This window comes from Myotis myotis, unplaced genomic scaffold (genome assembly GCF_014108235.1).
Source record: "Myotis myotis isolate mMyoMyo1 unplaced genomic scaffold, mMyoMyo1.p scaffold_m19_p_6, whole genome shotgun sequence".
Taxonomy (NCBI): domain Eukaryota; kingdom Metazoa; phylum Chordata; class Mammalia; order Chiroptera; family Vespertilionidae; genus Myotis; species Myotis myotis.
Genome location: NW_023416368.1, coordinates 35,014,280 through 35,032,662, shown reverse-complemented (window position 1 = coordinate 35,032,662; position 18,383 = coordinate 35,014,280). Strand labels below are relative to the sequence as shown.

At 38.3% G+C, this 18,383-nt stretch overlaps 1 protein-coding gene across 2 annotated transcripts in view; it reads right to left on the bottom strand.

Annotated features, from left to right (window-relative positions):
- Window positions 1-18,383, bottom strand: part of AFF4 (AF4/FMR2 family member 4) — a 94,226-nt gene that overhangs the window by 7,980 nt on the left and 67,863 nt on the right. For both annotated transcript variants that reach the window (XM_036313707.1, XM_036313706.1), the window contains 9 exons: window positions 15,671-15,759; window positions 14,829-15,069; window positions 11,152-11,246; window positions 10,510-10,573; window positions 10,258-10,394; window positions 9,132-9,203; window positions 7,670-7,763; window positions 4,304-4,347; window positions 2,600-2,820 (listed from right to left, as the gene is read on the bottom strand). In XM_036313707.1, the coding sequence (XP_036169600.1) occupies window positions 2,600-2,820; window positions 4,304-4,347; window positions 7,670-7,763; window positions 9,132-9,203; window positions 10,258-10,394; window positions 10,510-10,573; window positions 11,152-11,246; window positions 14,829-15,069; window positions 15,671-15,759 (1,057 nt within the window). The remainder of the gene's footprint in view (window positions 1-2,599; window positions 2,821-4,303; window positions 4,348-7,669; window positions 7,764-9,131; window positions 9,204-10,257; window positions 10,395-10,509; window positions 10,574-11,151; window positions 11,247-14,828; window positions 15,070-15,670; window positions 15,760-18,383) is intronic.

Sequence of the window (18,383 nt, the reverse complement as noted above, 5' to 3'; positions counted from 1 at the left end):
GATATATATCAAAGTATTTAGGTGCAATGTCATAACTGGATATGCCAGAAACCAATTCCAGCATGACAGCAGGGCTGCATCTGGGAATGGCTGAGGGCATTTCCCCAAACCTGAAAAGGGATTATTGCTTGGCTGCCAGACAGCTAAAGGGCATCTTAATCTACATGTTATTGCCTCCTACTGGCCAAACACCTGAACAGCTGTAGGCTAATTCCCCCATTCTGACAATGGACTCTGTATGAAACCCTGACCTTTTGAAGTGTATATCTCTGCCTCACCTCAGGACAATTTGTATTAATAAAAAGCATGGGGTCCTGAGACAAGGAGACCTTTTAGACCTTAGACTTTAAGAACTTAGACCTTAGATCTTAGTTTCCTTTAAGCTAAGCTCCTCTGACTCCCAAATGCCTTTCAAAATTATGCTTGTCTCTGGACTCTTGATACTGGAACAAGAACCCCGGCATGGGTATTTGCTTTAAAATACTCCAGGAAAAGAATGAGTGGCAAGGAAAGATGGAACATGGTTAGCAAAATGTTGTGTTGTTGAAGCTGTTTCCTTTAGTCCGGCGGTTCTCAACCTGTGGGTCGCGAGCCCTTTGGGGGTTGAACGACCTTTTCACAGGGGTCGCCCATCGGAAAACACATATATAATTACATATTGTTTTTGTGATTAATCACTATGCTTTAATTATGTTCAATTTGTAACAATGAAATTGGGGGTCACCACAACATGAGGAACTGTATTAAAGGGTTGCGGCATTAGGAAGGTTGAGAACCACTGCTTTAGTCAATGGTGGAAAACTACCATGCAAAAAGGGGAAAAAGGAAGAAAAGAAAAGGAAGAAAGAGGCTACAAACTCACATCAGGGAGAAGAACAGAAAGTAAAGCTGGGGTGCCAGCCGGCATGGCTCAGTGGTTGAGTGTTGACCTAAGAACAGGAGGTCACGGTTCGATTACCGGCCAGGGCACATGCCTGGGTTACGGGTTCAATCCCATGCAGAAGGCAGCCGATCCATCATTGATGTTTCTATCTCTCTCTCCCTCTCCCTTCCTCTCTGAAATCAATAAAAATATATTTTTTTAAAAAAGTAAAGTAGGGGTGTGACTGAAAAATTTCAGATTTGTAACCTTTCCTGAGCAGTACTGACAATATTTAAAATATTAGAAACACATTAAAAACACAACTTTGTTAAATATTGAGGTTCCCCTTCCATTGATCTGTCACACCCCTCTTTAGGGATAGGAATCTTTCATTTTCATCTGATTATCTGTTCATACTATCAGTATTCAAATGTACGTTGTGACAAAAGGACACCTGATTGACTACTTTAGTATTTCTTTTTTTAAAAAAATATATTTTATTGATTTTTTTTACAGAGAGGAAGGAAGAGGGATAGAGAGTTAGAAACATCGATGAGAGAGAAACATCGATCAACTGCCTCCCACACACCCCCTACTGGGGATGTGCCCGCAACCAAGGTACATGCCCTTGACCAGAATCAAACCTGGGACCCTTCAGTCCGCAGGCCGACACTCTTATCCACTGAGCCAACCGGTTACGGCTCTTTTTCTTTTTCTTTTCTTTTTTAATATATTTTTATTGATTTCAGAAAGGAAGGGAGAGGGAGAGAGAGACAGAAACACCAATGATGAGAGAGAATCATTCATTGGCTGCCTCCTGCATGCCCCCTACTGGGGATTGAGCCTGCAACCTGGGCATGTGCCCTTCACTTGAACCCGATGCTCTATCCAATGAGCCAAACCCGCTAGGGCTACTTTAGTGTTTCTTTACAAAGGATCTATCTGAATAGATGCCACACACACATACATACTAATAAAATCTACTAAAATAACATGGTATTTATATAGTACTTTTTCTTAAGGTCTTTAAATTCTTTATAATTCTCATTGTTTTTAATTTGGGAGATAAACTTGAAGTGCAAGCCTCAAATGATCTAATATTATAAAATGCTAGATGCCCTGGCTGGGTTGCTCAATAGTTAGAGTGTCGGCCCAAGCACCAAGGGTCTTAGATTCAATTCCCAGTCAAAGGCACATAACCTGGGTTGCAGGTTCAGTCTCTGCCCTGATCGGGGCTCGTGCAGGAGGCAACCAATCGATGCGTCTCTCTCTCAATGTTTCTTTCTCTCCCCTCCACCCCCCTCTACACTCTCTCCAAAAAAAAAAAGGGGGAAAAATATCCTCATGTGAAGATTGAAAATTAAATTCAAAAGAAATGCTAGAAATCTATTCTTTTTGTAGTCTCTTTCATCACATGAAGTTTCTTACAATATACCTAAAAATCTAATACAAACATGCTTTCTTATAATATCCAATATGTATACGTTGTCTGGATGTGATCCTATCCTATAGCTAATTTTACTGTTAATCATCCTAGAACAGAACATCCTGTTTTATTACTTTTATAGTACGAACAACATTTAATATATCAGAACAAAGGCAAACTGGTTATCATTAACTCTACACTAATAAACTAGATGATAAACTAAAAATGCAGACCAGACACTTACTTAACTGGGCCATAAAAGTTCCTTTTAACAATTCCACCCCTCAAAGTTTCTCCAGAGACCATCCTACCTTTTTGTTCTTTGGAAAGCTGCTCAGCTTGGTCCCAAATTTCTGTGGCATAGAGGAAATTAGATGTAACCTGAACATAGCTGGCTGCCATCTGGTGGATCCTGTGTGGAATGGTCACTGAAGAACCACTTGCTGAAGCACTACTGGCCCCAGAAGAATAATTTCCTGAATTGCCTGGCGACAGCTTTGGAGAAACAGGGGAAGGCATCCCAACAGCTTTGCTACACATAAAGAAACAGGAAATTTATTCATATGGTTATAGTGAACATGACAAAATCAATGTAATACGGGCTTTTAGGAAGAGCCCATATGAAGGTTTTTAAAATTTAAAGATTCTTTCAAACTTGAAGGGTTCCCAGGGAAGTATAATTTCTTTTAAATAAGTACTTCACTCACTAAAGACCACTGTGAATTATCATTTTATCTGGATGCTTTGTTTTAATAAATGGCAACAGAACAAGAGATGGGAAAGAAATGCTAGTACTATAGTTCATAAGTTAGATTGCCTCACTCCCAGTCCGACACTTTCAATGGGATTATATATTTAGGTACTTTTCAAACTGTTTTGTGAAAAGTTGGGTGGAATGAATAATTTAGCACCCAAAAGAAAAAAATTGCAGTAGTAAATGGGAACATCTTATTTTTAATTCCATAATTTCTGGTACTTTTGTAGTTTAACCAAGTTATTCAGAGCTGACAAAGAGACAGCTTTCCTAATCAACTGTAATCATCTCAAGATTCTGTCAATTAAATATTTTTTAGAAAACACATGTTGAAAGCTGGCAGGTTCATTTTAGTACTAAAATTTGTGAAAATGCCCAAGATCATAAATAAAAAAAGAAAAGTCAAACAAAAGTTGGAGGTGGTGGTGGGGGGAGCTATTTGTTAAGAATATTTTTATCTAGCCCTGGTGTGGCTCAGTTAGTTGAACATCATTCCGAAACCAATAGGTTGTGGTTCAATTCCCGATTCAGGGCACATATTTGGGTTGTAGGTTCATTCCCCAATTGGGGCACACCCCATATAGAAGACAACAGATAGATGTTTCTCTCTCATCTTGATTCTCTCAGATTGATGTTTCTCTCTCTCCCTTCCCCTCTCTCTCAAATAGATAAAAACATATCCTCAGGTGAGAACTTTAAAAAATTGTTTAAAAAAAAGAAAAATTTTTACCTGCACTTTTGGCACTATAATTTGGTTACGATAATACATAAGGGCAGAGATAAAATGTCAATTAACACAAACATACTAAGTGAATAAACTTATCCCCAAAAAAGATGATTTATATATTTTTCCCCTTTTGGGGGGAGAGTGGGATAAAGTGATGTGGAGGTGGAGGAGAAACCACAATCATGCCTCGATTATTAAATTCTGGCATTGTTGAGAATTTAGTAAAGATAAACCCACTGTGATATAAACCCAAGTAGTTACAGAAATCAACCTGTGAGAAGAGTTAAAGTGCTGTAAAATAACTCAGATTTCTGCAGGTGAAATGTCCCCTCCTCTCTAATCTTTGTAAGATTATGTTTATTATCTTATTTCAATTTATAAAAAAGATAAAATATTTAAAAATACTTAGAGATAGTTTTCATTTTTTAAAAGGTTGTCATCTTATCATTTTTGGAAATTAGACCCTAACCATTCCACTTTTATATAAAAATAAACTTGTCACAAATAATATTTTATAGAATAAAATAGACCTACCTTCCCAAGCCAGGTGATGGTGCTTGAGAATTATTATAAGAATTCTGTGGAGAAAATAAAATGTACTTAACAAAAATTTAAAAAACAACAACACTACTTATAAAGTACTAAATATATTCAAGCACTGGGCCAGAACTGATCTTAAGAAGCCTTGGAGAAAACTAGGCTTAAGAGAACCAAGATGGCGGCATAGGTTAACGCCGGAGTTTGCTGCTTTGAACAACTACTTTAAAAGTGAAACTAAAGACGGAAGGGACATCACCCAAAACCACAGGACCGCTGGCTGAGTGGAAGTCCTACAACTAGGAGGAAAGAGAAACGCATACGGACACTCAGAGGAGGCGCAGTGCTGAAGTCAAATTCTGAGGTGCGGAGTGTGCGAAGCGGGCTGGCAGCGGAGGGCACGGTTGGCGTTTTCAATTGGGAGGGAGTCGCAGACTCTGAGCTCCAGATACAGGCGAGTCTTTAGGAACCCAGACTCAAGCAGGAGAAGCGGGACTGTCTGGCTTCGGTCAGAGCGAGTGCAGCTTTCTCTCTGAGCTTTGCAGTGGGTGCTGCGACTCAGAGAGGCAGAGCCCCTGGGGACAGGACTGAGAGCCGCCATAACTGCTCTCTCCGGCCCACCCTGTTGATCCTGTGCGACCTGCCCCGCCCAAGCCCTGCACAGAGGCATTTGCCGGATAGCCTCAGGCAAAGGCTAGATTAGTACCTCCCTAGAGGACAGAAGTTCTCTCACTGCTGACACAGCTGATTCTCATAGCCACTTGGCCTGGAGGTCAAACCCTCCCTGGTATTAGCTACAACAATCAAGATTTAACAATAAGACTGCGAACAAAGACCACTAGGGGGTGCACCAAGGAAGCATAACAAAATGCGGAGACAAAGAAACAGGACAAAATTGTCAATGGAGGATATAGAGTTCAGAACCACACTTTTAAGGTCTCTCAAGAACTGTTTAGAAGCCGCCGATAAACTTAATGAGATCTACAAGAAAACTAATGAGACCCTCGATCTTATATTGGGGAACCAACTAGAAATTAAGCATACACGGACTGAAATAACGAATATTATACAGACTCCCGACAGCAGACCAGAGGAGCGCAAGAATCAAGTCAATGATTTGAAATGCGAGGAAGCAAAAAACACCTAACCGGAAAAGCAAAATGAAAAAAGAATCCAAAAATGCGAGGATAGTGTAAGGAGCCTCTGGGACAGCATCAAGCGTACCAACATCAGAATTATAGGGGTGCCAGAAGATGAGAGAGAGAGCAAGATATTGAAAACCTATTTGAAGAAATAATGACAGAAAACTTCCCCCACCTGGTGAAAGAAATGGACTTACAGGTCCAAGAAGCGCGGAGAACCCCAAACAAAAGGAATCCAAAGAGGACCACACCAAGACACATCATCATTAAAATGCCAAGAGCAAAAGATAAAGAGAGAATCTTAAAAACAGCAAGAGAAAGAAACTCGGTTACCTACAAGGGAATACCCATACGACTGTCAGTGGATTTCTCAACAGAAACTTTGCAGGCCAGAAGGGAGTGGCAAGAAATATTCAAAGTGATGAATACCAAGAACCTACAACCAAGATTACTTTATCCAGCAAAGCTATCTTTCAGAATTGAAGGTCAGATAAAGAGCTTCACAGATAAGGAAAAGCTAAAGGAGTTCATCACCACCAAACCAGGATTATATGAAATGCTGAAAGGTATCCTTTAAGAAGAGGAAGAGGAAGAAAAAGGTAAAGATACAAATTATGAACAACAAATATGCATCTATCAACAAGTGAATCTAAGAATCAAATGAATAAATAATCTGATGAACAGAATGAACTGGTGATTATAATAGAATCAGGGACATAGAAAGGGAATGGACTGACTATTCTTGGGGGGGAAAGGGGTGTGGGAGATGCGGGAAGAGACTGGACAAAAATCATGCACCTATGGATGAGGACAGTGGGTGGGAGTGAGGGCGGAGGGTGGGGCGGGAACTGGGAGCAGGGGAGTTATGGGGGGGAAAAAAGAGGAACAAATGTAATAATCTGAACAACAAAGATTTAATTAAAAAAAAAATAAAAAATTAAAAATTAAAAATTAAAAAAAAAAAAAAAAAGAAGCCTTGGAAATTAAAAACCAAAATGTGTGTGTGTGTTGCCGGGGTCCAACCCCAGCAGGTCCAGGGGTTCCCAAAGGCGTAGACGGAGTCGGCGAAGAAGGAAGGACACGGAGACAGTGTTCAGTTGATCAGCAGCCTAGCCAGGATCTCCAGCCAAGTTCTGGTCTGGATCTCCAGAGAGGTTCTGCTGTTTATTGTCTTGTTACATCCGTATTTATACCAGTTGATTTTAATCCTGTCAATTTCTATTACAAAGGTTAGGACGTTTCTTATCTCCATTCCAGGGAGTAAAGATTATGTAGCTTAAGCATGATTGTAGTTAAAGTGATTAACTACCCGCCTGGCACTTAGTTAAGGAGTTTCATCCCCTCCCTAACTTCAGGGAAAAATCCCTACCTGGGGAAACAACCTTTCTCGGAGAGGTGACCTTGGTTAAAACACACAGCGCTAAGGGGAGCAAACATATTAAGAACAGTATGCTATATACGCCAGGTCCCTTGAAACATATGCTGTGCAGATGTTTCTATCCTGCAGCGACTGTGTCAAGCAGCAAGGATGGACCGGCTTCCGGCAGTGTGTGTGTAAATGTCAATAGAAAGAAGTTATAGGTAAGAGCTGGAGTGTTCTGCAGGACTTACGTGAGACACAACGAACGAGTAAGAGACTGACAAAGAAGAAGGGAGAAGGGAGTCATTACACATGCAAAGGCTGCAGAAAAGATAATGTATGAGACCCATAAAGTTAACCTGGAGCACAGGTTTAGATGAGGAACAAGAGAGAGAAAGATCTTGAGGACCTTATACGTCAGGTAAAAAACTTGGGCTTGATCCTGTAGGCAATGGTAAGCTACTGAAGGGTTCCAAATCATAATTAGGGCAGAATTTGAGGAAGATTTATGTGTTTCTAGTAAAGGAAATAACGAAGACATTTTAGAAAACTATAAGTCGTCTAAGGAAAGATGGTAGTAAAAACAAGAGACCATTTTACAAGTATAAATTAGGTTTCATGATAAAAATAGGCTACATCTAATGAAATGTTAAGAGCTACTGAATAATGCTACATAGGTTCTACAATCAGATATATGTGCATTTAAAAACTTACAAGAAACCTCAAACTTATTTGGAAGTTCCCAAACAGTAGCTCCTCCCTTGCCATGGCAGGTAAAACATGAGGGCACTTCTGGAGTAGGGATAGAAGACTATAAATTTTGTCTCCTGGCAAATGGACCCTCCTCTTTGGCACACTTACCTTCAGGTGCTCTGTCAATGTCTTTGAGTACTTCAGAGCATTTTCCTTCTTCAGTTTGAATAGCCTCAGGTACAGCAGAGACTGGCATCTCAGGCTAATCAATGGAAAAGGGCAGTTTATTTACAGGACAATACACTCTGGCCTCATCTGTACAAGTTTTGAATCATGTGCAAGAGTATAGAATTGGCTCATATGAGCAGACCAAGGCATAAAGTCAACAGCACTAACTCTTAGGCAAAACCAAAAGATAGTTTTGACACATGCCCTCGAGAGGAGAAGGAAGGGAAAGATACCTAGGGCTAGCTTCCTATTTGCTGACATTCAAAAATTAAAACCTCACCCACAGGACCCAACATGTCATTGTAACATATGCACTTAAAAATTGAGGGGCAGACTCAATAGATCAAATTCTAAGTAATCTAAAATTAAACAACAAAAACTAGGAAACTCAACTATAAATATTACAACTCTGAGGAAATACATATAAGCCTTAACATGGCTTCAGTCACTTTCACTTCTCACTGGTCTTCTTTTTGTTTGTTTGTTAATCCTCACCCAAGGATAGTTTTCCATTGATTTTTAGAGAGTAGAAGGGAGGGGGAGAGACAGAAAGAGAGAAACATCAATGTGAGAGAGACATATCAATTAGTTGCCTCCCACATGTGCCCCGAACAAGGGCCAGGGAATCGAGCCTGCAACCAAGGTATATGCCCTTGACTGGAATCAAACCCAGGATCCTTCAGTTGCAGGCCTACATTCTATCCCCTGAGTGAAACCAGCTAAGGCTCACTGGTCTTCTTTTGCTTCTTCTATAGTTTCCAGTTTCTTTCCACTATTCAGCCCTTACATATGTTCCCTCTACCTAAAGACTAGGTCTCCCTATACTCTATTCTTTCCATTACATATACTTTTCTTTCAAACTACTTAATTCATATAGTTGTGATTATCTGATTAATGTCTGTCTCCTCACAGTAGACAGACACTATGATAAAGAGGACCATGTCAGTTCCATACACAGCTACATTCCCAGCTGTTAAACATAGTGCCAGATAAATAACTATAACAAATGAACTGCTACATCTCCCTGAAATAAAAGCAAACAAACCACTTTCTTTATTCTGAGAAAACTAAACATTTGCTTCCCGAGGAAAGGTATATGTGAATGGAGAGAGAGGATATAAAAAAAAAAGAGCCTGGAAAAGTAACCATTTAAGACAATTAGAGTTCGTATTAATCCCACTCTCCCAAGACTTTTATCAAGAGGGCAATGGATCAGAGACTGACAACTATTAAAACCTTTCAATAGGAATATTGAGTTATTTTCTACCTTACCCATCAAGAATAGATTTATGACTGGGTTATAGAATGTTGATTCAAGGATAATTTTCAGAAGCACATACACAGCACAGTCTACTAGAGAGCTGCCTGACATTCAGCAGAGGTTAGAATACACAACACTTACCAAAGTACTGTGAGTCTTTTATCTGCAGCTGTAGCATCTGGTGCCAAGTAATTCTTTAGCTTCATAGTGTATCTGTGAGTTAAAATAACAAACAAGTGACACAGTATTTTAACTTAATCTTCTGACTACCTTAGTCCTTAAAACATTAGACTCTAACCTACATAAAGGCAAAAATACCCATTGAAGTATCTAATTCTCCTTATCCAAGGACAATAAAGGATTAAGCATCTTCCTTAGCTCTATTATATATAGTCATGCTGCTTAACGACAGGGATATGTTCATGTTGTTAGGCGATTTCATCATGTGGGAACACCACAGTGCTCACTTACACAAACCTAGATAGTATAGCCTACCACAGACCTAGGCTACATGGTGTAGCCTATTGTTCCTAGGCTACAAGTCTGTACAGCAGCATGTTACTGTACAAAATAACACAAGATTAAATCAAGTGCAAGAGAAAACAATGCAATCAAAAGATGGGGTAAACATAAGACATATAACACGTCATACTGTTTGTTTTACAGTAAATTTTTTTTAATGTAAGTAGAACGAGTATACTTTAAAATAACGATAAGAAGTAAACACATAAACCAGTAACATTGCCATCATTAAGTAATATGTATATGGTATACTTTTATACAAGATGGGCAAGTGCAGTAGGTTTGCTTACACCAGCATCACTATAAACAAATAAGGCATTGTGCTGTGACATTATCACAGATGCACAATGCTAGGTGATAAAAACTTTTCAGTCCCATTATAATCTTTTTTTTTTAAAATATATTTTATTGATTTTTTTACAGAGAGAAAGGGAGAGAGAGAGTTAGAAACATCGATGAGAGAGAAACATCGATCAGCTGCCTCCTGCACATCTCCTACTGGGGATGTGCCCACAACCCAGGTACATGCATGCCCTTGACCGGAATCGAACCTGGGACCTTTCAGTCCGCAGGCCGACGCTCTATCCACTGAGCCAAACCGGTTTCGGCCCCATTATAATCTTATGTGGTCTATCACTGACCAAAATGTTGGTATGCAGTGCATGACTGTATAGTTATATCAACCCCTTCCTAGATAGACCAGAGAAATAATATTGCCAATGATATGGCAAGTTTTCCCACTTACTTGATGAGCTCCACTGTCTCCGAATACATAGGAAATGGGGATTTGGATTCCTGAGCATTTTTCTCTAATGCATTCCCACATTCAATGAAAGATACCACAGCATCAAGATAGTATACAGCTTTCTCAAACCTGTCAGACTGAAGAAAGAAGAAAAAAATAATGAGAGCAGCACTGATGTGGCATGGAAACAAACAAGTGAAGATTTAATTAAATCTAATTAAATATATAAATGTGAAGAGAATGTTTACATACCAATGCATCTGCATTATGCTTTAGCTTTTTTGCTTCTTGTAAATAATGGTCTGCTGAATAACTTCTGCAATGTAAATTTTTATTGTAAATAATGTGGTAAATTTTTCATAAGATGGCAATAGTTCATTTAAATCTCTAGCATCCCTCAGTTTTCATGTCCTCAAGAAAATGAGCAATTACTAAAACATTTGATTCACTATTTTCCTGATGTTTACACTGAGCATAAATAGTATTGGCCAACTCATGGCAAAACAGAAATCAAGCTCCCTAATATTAACTTACCCAAGTTGTTTGAGAACTTTAGAGTAAATAAAAGATTAAATACGAGAAATAATCTCTTATCAAAATGGAGGGGAAAACCCAACATTATTCTTACATATTTAAGAAAGCCCTTATTTTAAACAGTCATATCAGCAGCAATAAGGTTCTACCAGAAGACACATCATTCACATTCCCAACTAGAGTCATAGAGTTAACTCAGAGGAACAATACTTGGGGCTAGTGGGTGCCTTTCAAATTAAAAGCCAATTATTCTGTAGATCACAGTATGAATTCTTCTAGTCAATGACAGAAATTAAAATGAATTTCTTATATGCTGACTGGCCTGATTTCTTGCATAAAAAAAATCTTAATTTATCTCACCTGTCATCAAAGGTAAGCTTTGTTCTCCGAGGCTTTGAAGCTTCAGGATTTGGTGTAGATGTCGGACAGTTAGAGGAGCTATTTGAAGCCTTTTCCTGACCAAAAAAATATATAACTTATGTTTTAAATTGTGAGGAGATTGGACAGCTTTTAGATTTATAGTGCCTAACTTCAGATTTATTGAAGGAAAACTGAAGGAAAATTAAAAAAAAAAAATTTTTCCAGATATTTCAACACTTTCTTTTTTTCTTTTTTTTATATTTTTTATTGATTTTTTTTACAGAGAGGAAGGGAGAGAGATAGAGAGTTAGAAACATCGATGAGAGAGAAACATCGATCAGCTGCCTCCTGCACATCTCCCACTGGAGAAGTGCCCACAACCCAGGTACATGCCCTTGACCGGAATCGAACCTGGGACCTCTCAGTCCGCAAGCCGACGTTCTATCCACTGAGCCAAACCGGTTTCGGCAACACTTTCTTATGTAAAAATTATGTGTGTGTGATATATAAAATCGCTGTATGGTGACGGATGCTAACTAGACTTACTGTAGTTATCATTTAAAAAAATACACATGTATCAAATCATCTAAAACTGATATAATATTATGTATAAAACATATGTAAATTAAAAAAATGATAAAACTATAAGAAATAGACAAATCCTATATATTTGTAGAAATAACATAAGTAAAACACAACTCTCTCAGTAAACAATAACAGAACTGGTAAAATATCAATCAGCATAGAAAAGGTTTGAAAACATGATTAATCTAATTAAATTATATAGATCCCTGTCCCCAATATATGTAGATGCTTCTTTTTAACCTCTAGAGTGCTGGGGAGCGCGATCGCGCTCCTCCTGTCTTTCACCAAAAGTGCCGGGAGCGCTATCAAAGCTTCGAAATGGTGTCCAGTTCTAAATTTGCTTTTATTAGTGATGATGATATTGCTAAATATGTCAATGTAGTAAAGGTTTCCTTAAGTTTTTGAATATGTAACTTCATTTCTTGTGATTCATAATTTTTTTCCTAAACTGCTGTAAAATCAGCAAAAATGCCTTGGCAATTTTAGCATAGTTCCTAGGATACTGGTTGGCACTCAAAGGGTTAAGCAAATATTTAATATTAGAAAAATCTTCCATGTACTTTAGAAATATAAAGCAAATCTTAACAAATTTTAAGACTGCTACCCTGCAGATCACTCTCCAGTTCCAATGCAATTAAGGTAGAAGGACTAAACAAAGGATAACTAGAAAATCTCTGTATGTTTGGAAATTGAGTAATGTACTTTTAAGTAACTCTTTGATCTAAGATGAAATCACAATGGAAATTATAAAACATTTTAAATTATGTTATAAAAACATTATATACCAAAACTTGTGCAATGCAGCTAAAGCAGTATTTAAAAGGAAATATATAGTCTAACTGCTCATATTGGGGGGGGCTTAAAATTAATTTAAAATTAATGAAATATTCATCTCTAAAAGTTAGTAAAAAGAATAATAAAACAAACAAAAAGAATAAAAAAGGAAATTATATAGATAAGAGTATGGTGTGACTCAGTGGTTGAGCATCGACCCATGAGCCAAGAAGTCCCCAGTTTGATTTCTGGTCAGGGCACATGCCTGGATTGCAGTCTCCATTCCCAATAGCCCCGGGGGCCTGCGAGAGGCAATCAATTAATGTTTCTCTCTCATCAGTTTCTATCTCTCTTTCCCTCTCCCTTCCTCTCTCTCTAAAATCAATTAAAAAACATTTTTTAAAAAAGAGTATAAATTAATGAAATAGAAAACAAAATAAATTACAGAGCATCAACAAAAACAAAGGCTATTTTTTGAAAAGACAAGTAAAATTGATAAGCTTCTGATGAGACTGATCAAGGGAAAAAGAGAGATGGCACACAGCTAATATTAAGAGCATGAGAGGAACATAAGTAGGGATGTTACAGATATTAAAAACATAAGGAGACACAATTGAATAGCTATTTGTCATTTAAAAAATTTGATATGAGCAAAAAAATCTAGAAAAAAACAAAATAAAAATTATATGAAATCTTGGTCTGTCATATTAATTTTTCTTTAGTTGATATAAGAAATAGCATGTTTTCTAACTAAATTAAAGATTTTCCTTTCATAAATCTATACGTAATTGTTTAAACTGGAAATTGCCAAGACCAACAGTAATTTTAACAAATGCCATAAGATCTTAAAATTAAAGTGATCAGAGCCTCTATTTTATAGTTTGTCGATAACAACAGAGTACCAAATATCCCCATTTGATCCAACAAATATTTCTTGATTACCCAGTAAGTTCAACACTGGATAAAACACAAAACAAATAAGATACAAATCCCTGCTTTCAAGAAGCTAATGAACCAATAAGGAAGAGATACAGGCAGTGAGTTTTACCTATGAGATTAACAGAAGCCAAATGAGCAGGCAAGCTATTGAGTAAGTGCTTAAAAATAAAAAAATAAAAGATAATAGTTTTCACGAAATAAGCATATAGGCCTCAAATCCTACAATTAAAGGAGAAGAAAACAGAGAAAGAGCCAAAAAGCAGGTTAGTAGAGATCTAGAGCGGTGAAGGAAGCCAACAGGACACTCAAGTTCCAGAGGATACTAGGACCAACTCTAAACTACTACAGAAAGGTGTCCAGCTAGAGATGTCTGTAAATTTCCATTTGAGACACTTTGTTCACAATTAAAATTACCTCAATTTAAAAGACTTAATTACTACATTTAGTGAATAGGACTAACTGCTTTCATCTAATTTTCAACTCTCAAACCTTTGCTACTTAAGTTACAAATAATCCAGTGAATTATATTCTTAAAAATATAGGTATTTTCTTAATTTTGTCATAGAGTTTGCTCCTGGATCAGAACAATTTAGAAAGCAATGCAAATAAAGATTTTTATTTATTGCATTGAGGGTGATAGATCAAAGAAGCTTTTTCAAAACTGCACTAATTTCCATCCACATACATTAAGAATAGTCCCCTACATACGATCAGGATTTAGAAATAATTCCAGTGTTAGCTCAAAGAATGTTTTTCTTCTTCACAAATCAAAGCCAAATGGTTGCTTTGTCATTTTATGTAATATGACTTGCTTATGAAATCCAATTTTTAAAAATCTGGCCCTAACTGGTTTGGCTCAGTGGATAGAGCATCAGCCTGCAGACTGAAAGGTCCCAGGTTCGATTCCGGTCAAGGGCATGTACCTTGGTTGCAGGCACATTTCCAGTAGGAGGTGTGCAGGAGGCAGTTGATCGATGTTTCTCTCTCATCGATGTTTCTAACTCTCTATCCCTCTCCCTTCCTCTCTGTAAAAAAAAAAATCAATAGAAAAAAAAAAAATCTGAAGCCAATTTCAAACCATAGAGAAGCAATTGGAACTATTTATAATTCAATCATAATCAACTGTTCTCCCATAACCAACTCTTCCAATTATGGTTTTCTATCTTAATTACTAGGCATGTAGCCAGCTAACTTGCTGCTTTCATGGTCTTAGATCACTGCATTAGTTTATTATCAAGAACATGACATTTTAAGATTAAAAATGCACAGATTTAGAAATTTAATGAGATGTTTACAAAATTTTCAAAGTACAGCGTCACCTTGGAGAAGTCACATGGCAATGAAATTGATTTTCAAGACTAAGGCCCCCAGTTTCTTACCTTGGCCTCCTTAGAGCTACTGGAAGTCTTCCCTTCAGTTTTCTTCTGTTTTGACGTGGAGGAACTGTTTTTGCTGCTGCCACTATTCTCCTTGTTGCTGTTATTACTTGACTTTAAGGAAGAAGACTGACTAATGGTCCTCTTCCGAGAGCCATGCTCCGTTTTTGGATCTTTTGAAGGAACAGGCCCAGCAGGAGAAGGCAACAGATCTTTTTCTTTTGCCACACTCTGTTTAGATGACCTGCCAAACCAAACAAATGCCCTCATTTCTCCACACAGTCATAGGGGCAATGGAGTTTTTTCATCTCTCTTTGCTTTCAAGACAAATTTGCTGTTACCTATGATATAACTAGGACATATGGTTTTTGCAAAACAAATCTGTAAAGTTCATAATTGCGTGCATCTTGTCAGGCTTTCCCCTGCCATGGTTATACACCAATGCCTAACCCTTGGCCTGCCACACAACAAGTATTCATAAATACTAGTTGAATAACAACAAAAAGATGATGGTGAATGAAGATATTAATGCTCATAAATTAGCAATTAGTCTCTTGCAAGTTACAGATAAACTTATCTAGCCAGAAAGTTGTAAAGCTTTATTTTCTTACTGTACTCACCCCTAACTCCACCAAAACAAAAGCAGAGAAAAAAGGGACTAAACCTTAAATGCTTTCCAACCCTGTTAGCTAAAAGCAAAAGCCCCCACTATTTGGTGTATGTTATGTGTATACATGTATATGATATATACTTGCTAAAAGGAACATTCTAAGATAATGTTAGGAAGCCCAACAGAAAATTACAAACATATAGTAACACACATGTAACATGTTTTAGGTACATACTCTCTGTTGCTGGGTGGCTTGTGGCCTGCTAAGTTCTTTTCCTCTGTTTTGGGTTTCTTGCTGTCATTGGCTCGGTTATCATCTTCATTCTGGATGAAAACAGAAAGAGTTGCTAGGTTTGAACTTTATAAATTCCAGAACCAGTCATCCCCAAACAGTTTATCCCTGAAAAACTTCAGTAAGAGGACAAATGTGAAATAAAAGAATTCATTTAAACAATGCTTAGTGAAGAAGGTTTTAAGGCTGAGTAGAAGTCTCCTATTTTAGATAAACAGAGCCCAAATATTAAAACAAATTTCCTGTAGTCTTTTGGGGTGGGGGGAGGGTGTGTGAAATTAAAATTAAGATATAATTCACATACCATAAAATTCAATCTTTGAAAGGACACAGTTCAATGGCTTTTATTATATTCACAGAGTTGTACAACCAGGACAACAACCAATTTTAGACCATTTTCATCATCTTAAAAAAGTCACCCTATACCCATTAGTAGTCACTCCCTATTGTCTCCACCTCCAGACACTAGCAATCATTTATCTATACATTTTGTCTTTATGAATTTGCATATTCTAGACAGTTCATATAAATGAAACCATATACCGGTGCCATTTTGTATCTGGCTCCCTTAGCATAACATTTTTATTTTATTTTTATTTATTTTTAAATATATTTTTATTGATTTGAGAGAGGAAGGGGGAGAAAGGGTGAGCTAGAAACATCAATGATGAGAGAGAATAATAATAATAATAACTGATTGGCTGCCTTCTCCACAGCCCTACTGGGGATCAAGCCCACAACCGGGGCATGTGCCCTGACCTGGAATCGAACCAGCAACCCTTTGGTACACAGGACAACACCCTGAGCCACAGTGGCCAGGGCTGACTTACAAGTATTGATATAGAAAACTTGGGAGGAATATGTAAAAGTGAGATTTAAGGGAGGGGAGGAGATATGGGATACTCCTTTAGAGGAAGGGGGTATTTTCTTGTAAATAATACAGCTTTAAGCAAAAGAGTAAAAAAGGCTGATGTGGCTCAGTTGACTGAGTGTCCTCCCATACACCAAAAGGTTTCCAGTTCATCCAATTCCTTATCTGGGCACATACTCAGGTTTTGAGTTCAGTCCCGTCAGCATGCATATGGGAAGCAACTGATGGATGTTACTCTCCCTCTTTCTCTCTCTCCCTTCTCCTTTTTCTCTCTCTAAAATCAATAAAAACATATTTTAAAAAAGAATAAAAAGGACCTTCATTTTCTCTACTATATTTTAAACATTTGAAAATCTTATAAAGAACATGTATTATGTGCTAAGCATAAAAGGACCATATTTTTATTCAATATATTAGCTTTCTAAAAAGTAAAGCCTATCATATACAAGCTCTTATTTCATGTAATTCTATGAATTAAACCCATAATCATATCTAACAATTCAAGGCTATGGACTATAGAGGCCAGTAGCCCTAAACAGCTTACTAGTTGAATAAAGCTTCCCTACACTACAATAAGGGAAATCATTAGCTATACCGTAGTACTGAAATTCAAGTTTTCTAGAAATTCAAATTTTAAAATATCTTCACCTTATGAAGATACAAAAAAAGGAGACACAAGTATTATTCTAATTTGTCCAAATATATCTCATCATGCACATAGTACTGTGGTTTTTAGAAAAAAAAATAAAAATCTCTAACTCACTTCATTTTAAGAAAATGCAGGGGGTAGGGGAGGCCAGGGGAAGTTCAATGGGGGGGAAAAAGGAGACATACGTACTACTATTTGTAATACTTTAAACAATAAAATAAAATTTAAAAAAATATAAAATTATTTTAAAAAATTAAAAATTGAATGTTGGATACGGGAGAAAAAAAGAAAACGCTGTATTCTTCCTATCCTCCTACATGAAATTCTCAAAGTCAAGTGCGAATGGAGTATTGTTCTGAGACCATCTGGTACCTATCTGTTCACCTGTTCACGCTTTCAGTCTTTTATAATCATACTAGAGGCCCGATGCACAAAAATTTGTGTACTCGGGGGGGAGGGGGAGTCCCTCAACCCGGCCTTGCCCTCTCACAGTCTGGGACCCCTCAGGGGATGACCACCTGCTGGCTTAGGCCTGCTCCCCAGGGGATTGGGCCTAAGATGGCAATCAGACATCCCTCCGGCAGCCCGGAAGCCCTCAGGGGATGTCCACTTGCCAGCGGGGAGCAGGCCTAAACTGCCGTCGGACATCCTTAGCGCTGCTGAGGAGGCAGGAGGGGCTCCCACCACCACCACTGTACTGGCAGCCATCAGCCTGGCTGTGGCTGAGCAGAGCTCCTCCCATGTGAGCTCGCCCTGACCACCAGAGGGCAGCTCCTGCATTCAGCGTCTGCCCCCTGGTGGTCAGTGTGTGTCATAGTGACCAGTCATTCCCAGTCTTTCTGCTGTTAGGGTCAGTTTGCATATTACCCTTTTACTATATAGGATAGAGGCCTGGTGCATGGGTGGGGGCCGGCTGGTTTGCCCTGAAGGGTGTCCTGGATCAGGGTGGGGGTCCCGCTTGGGTGCCTGGCCAGCCTGGATGAGGGGGGATGATGGCTGTTTGCAGCTGGTCACACCCCCTTCAGGGTGGGGGTCCCCACTGAGGTGCCTGGCCAGTCTGGGTGAGGGGCTGAGGGCAGTTTTCAGGCTGGCGGGTGACTGAAGCTCCCAACCTCTCTTTTTCTTTTTTATTCTGG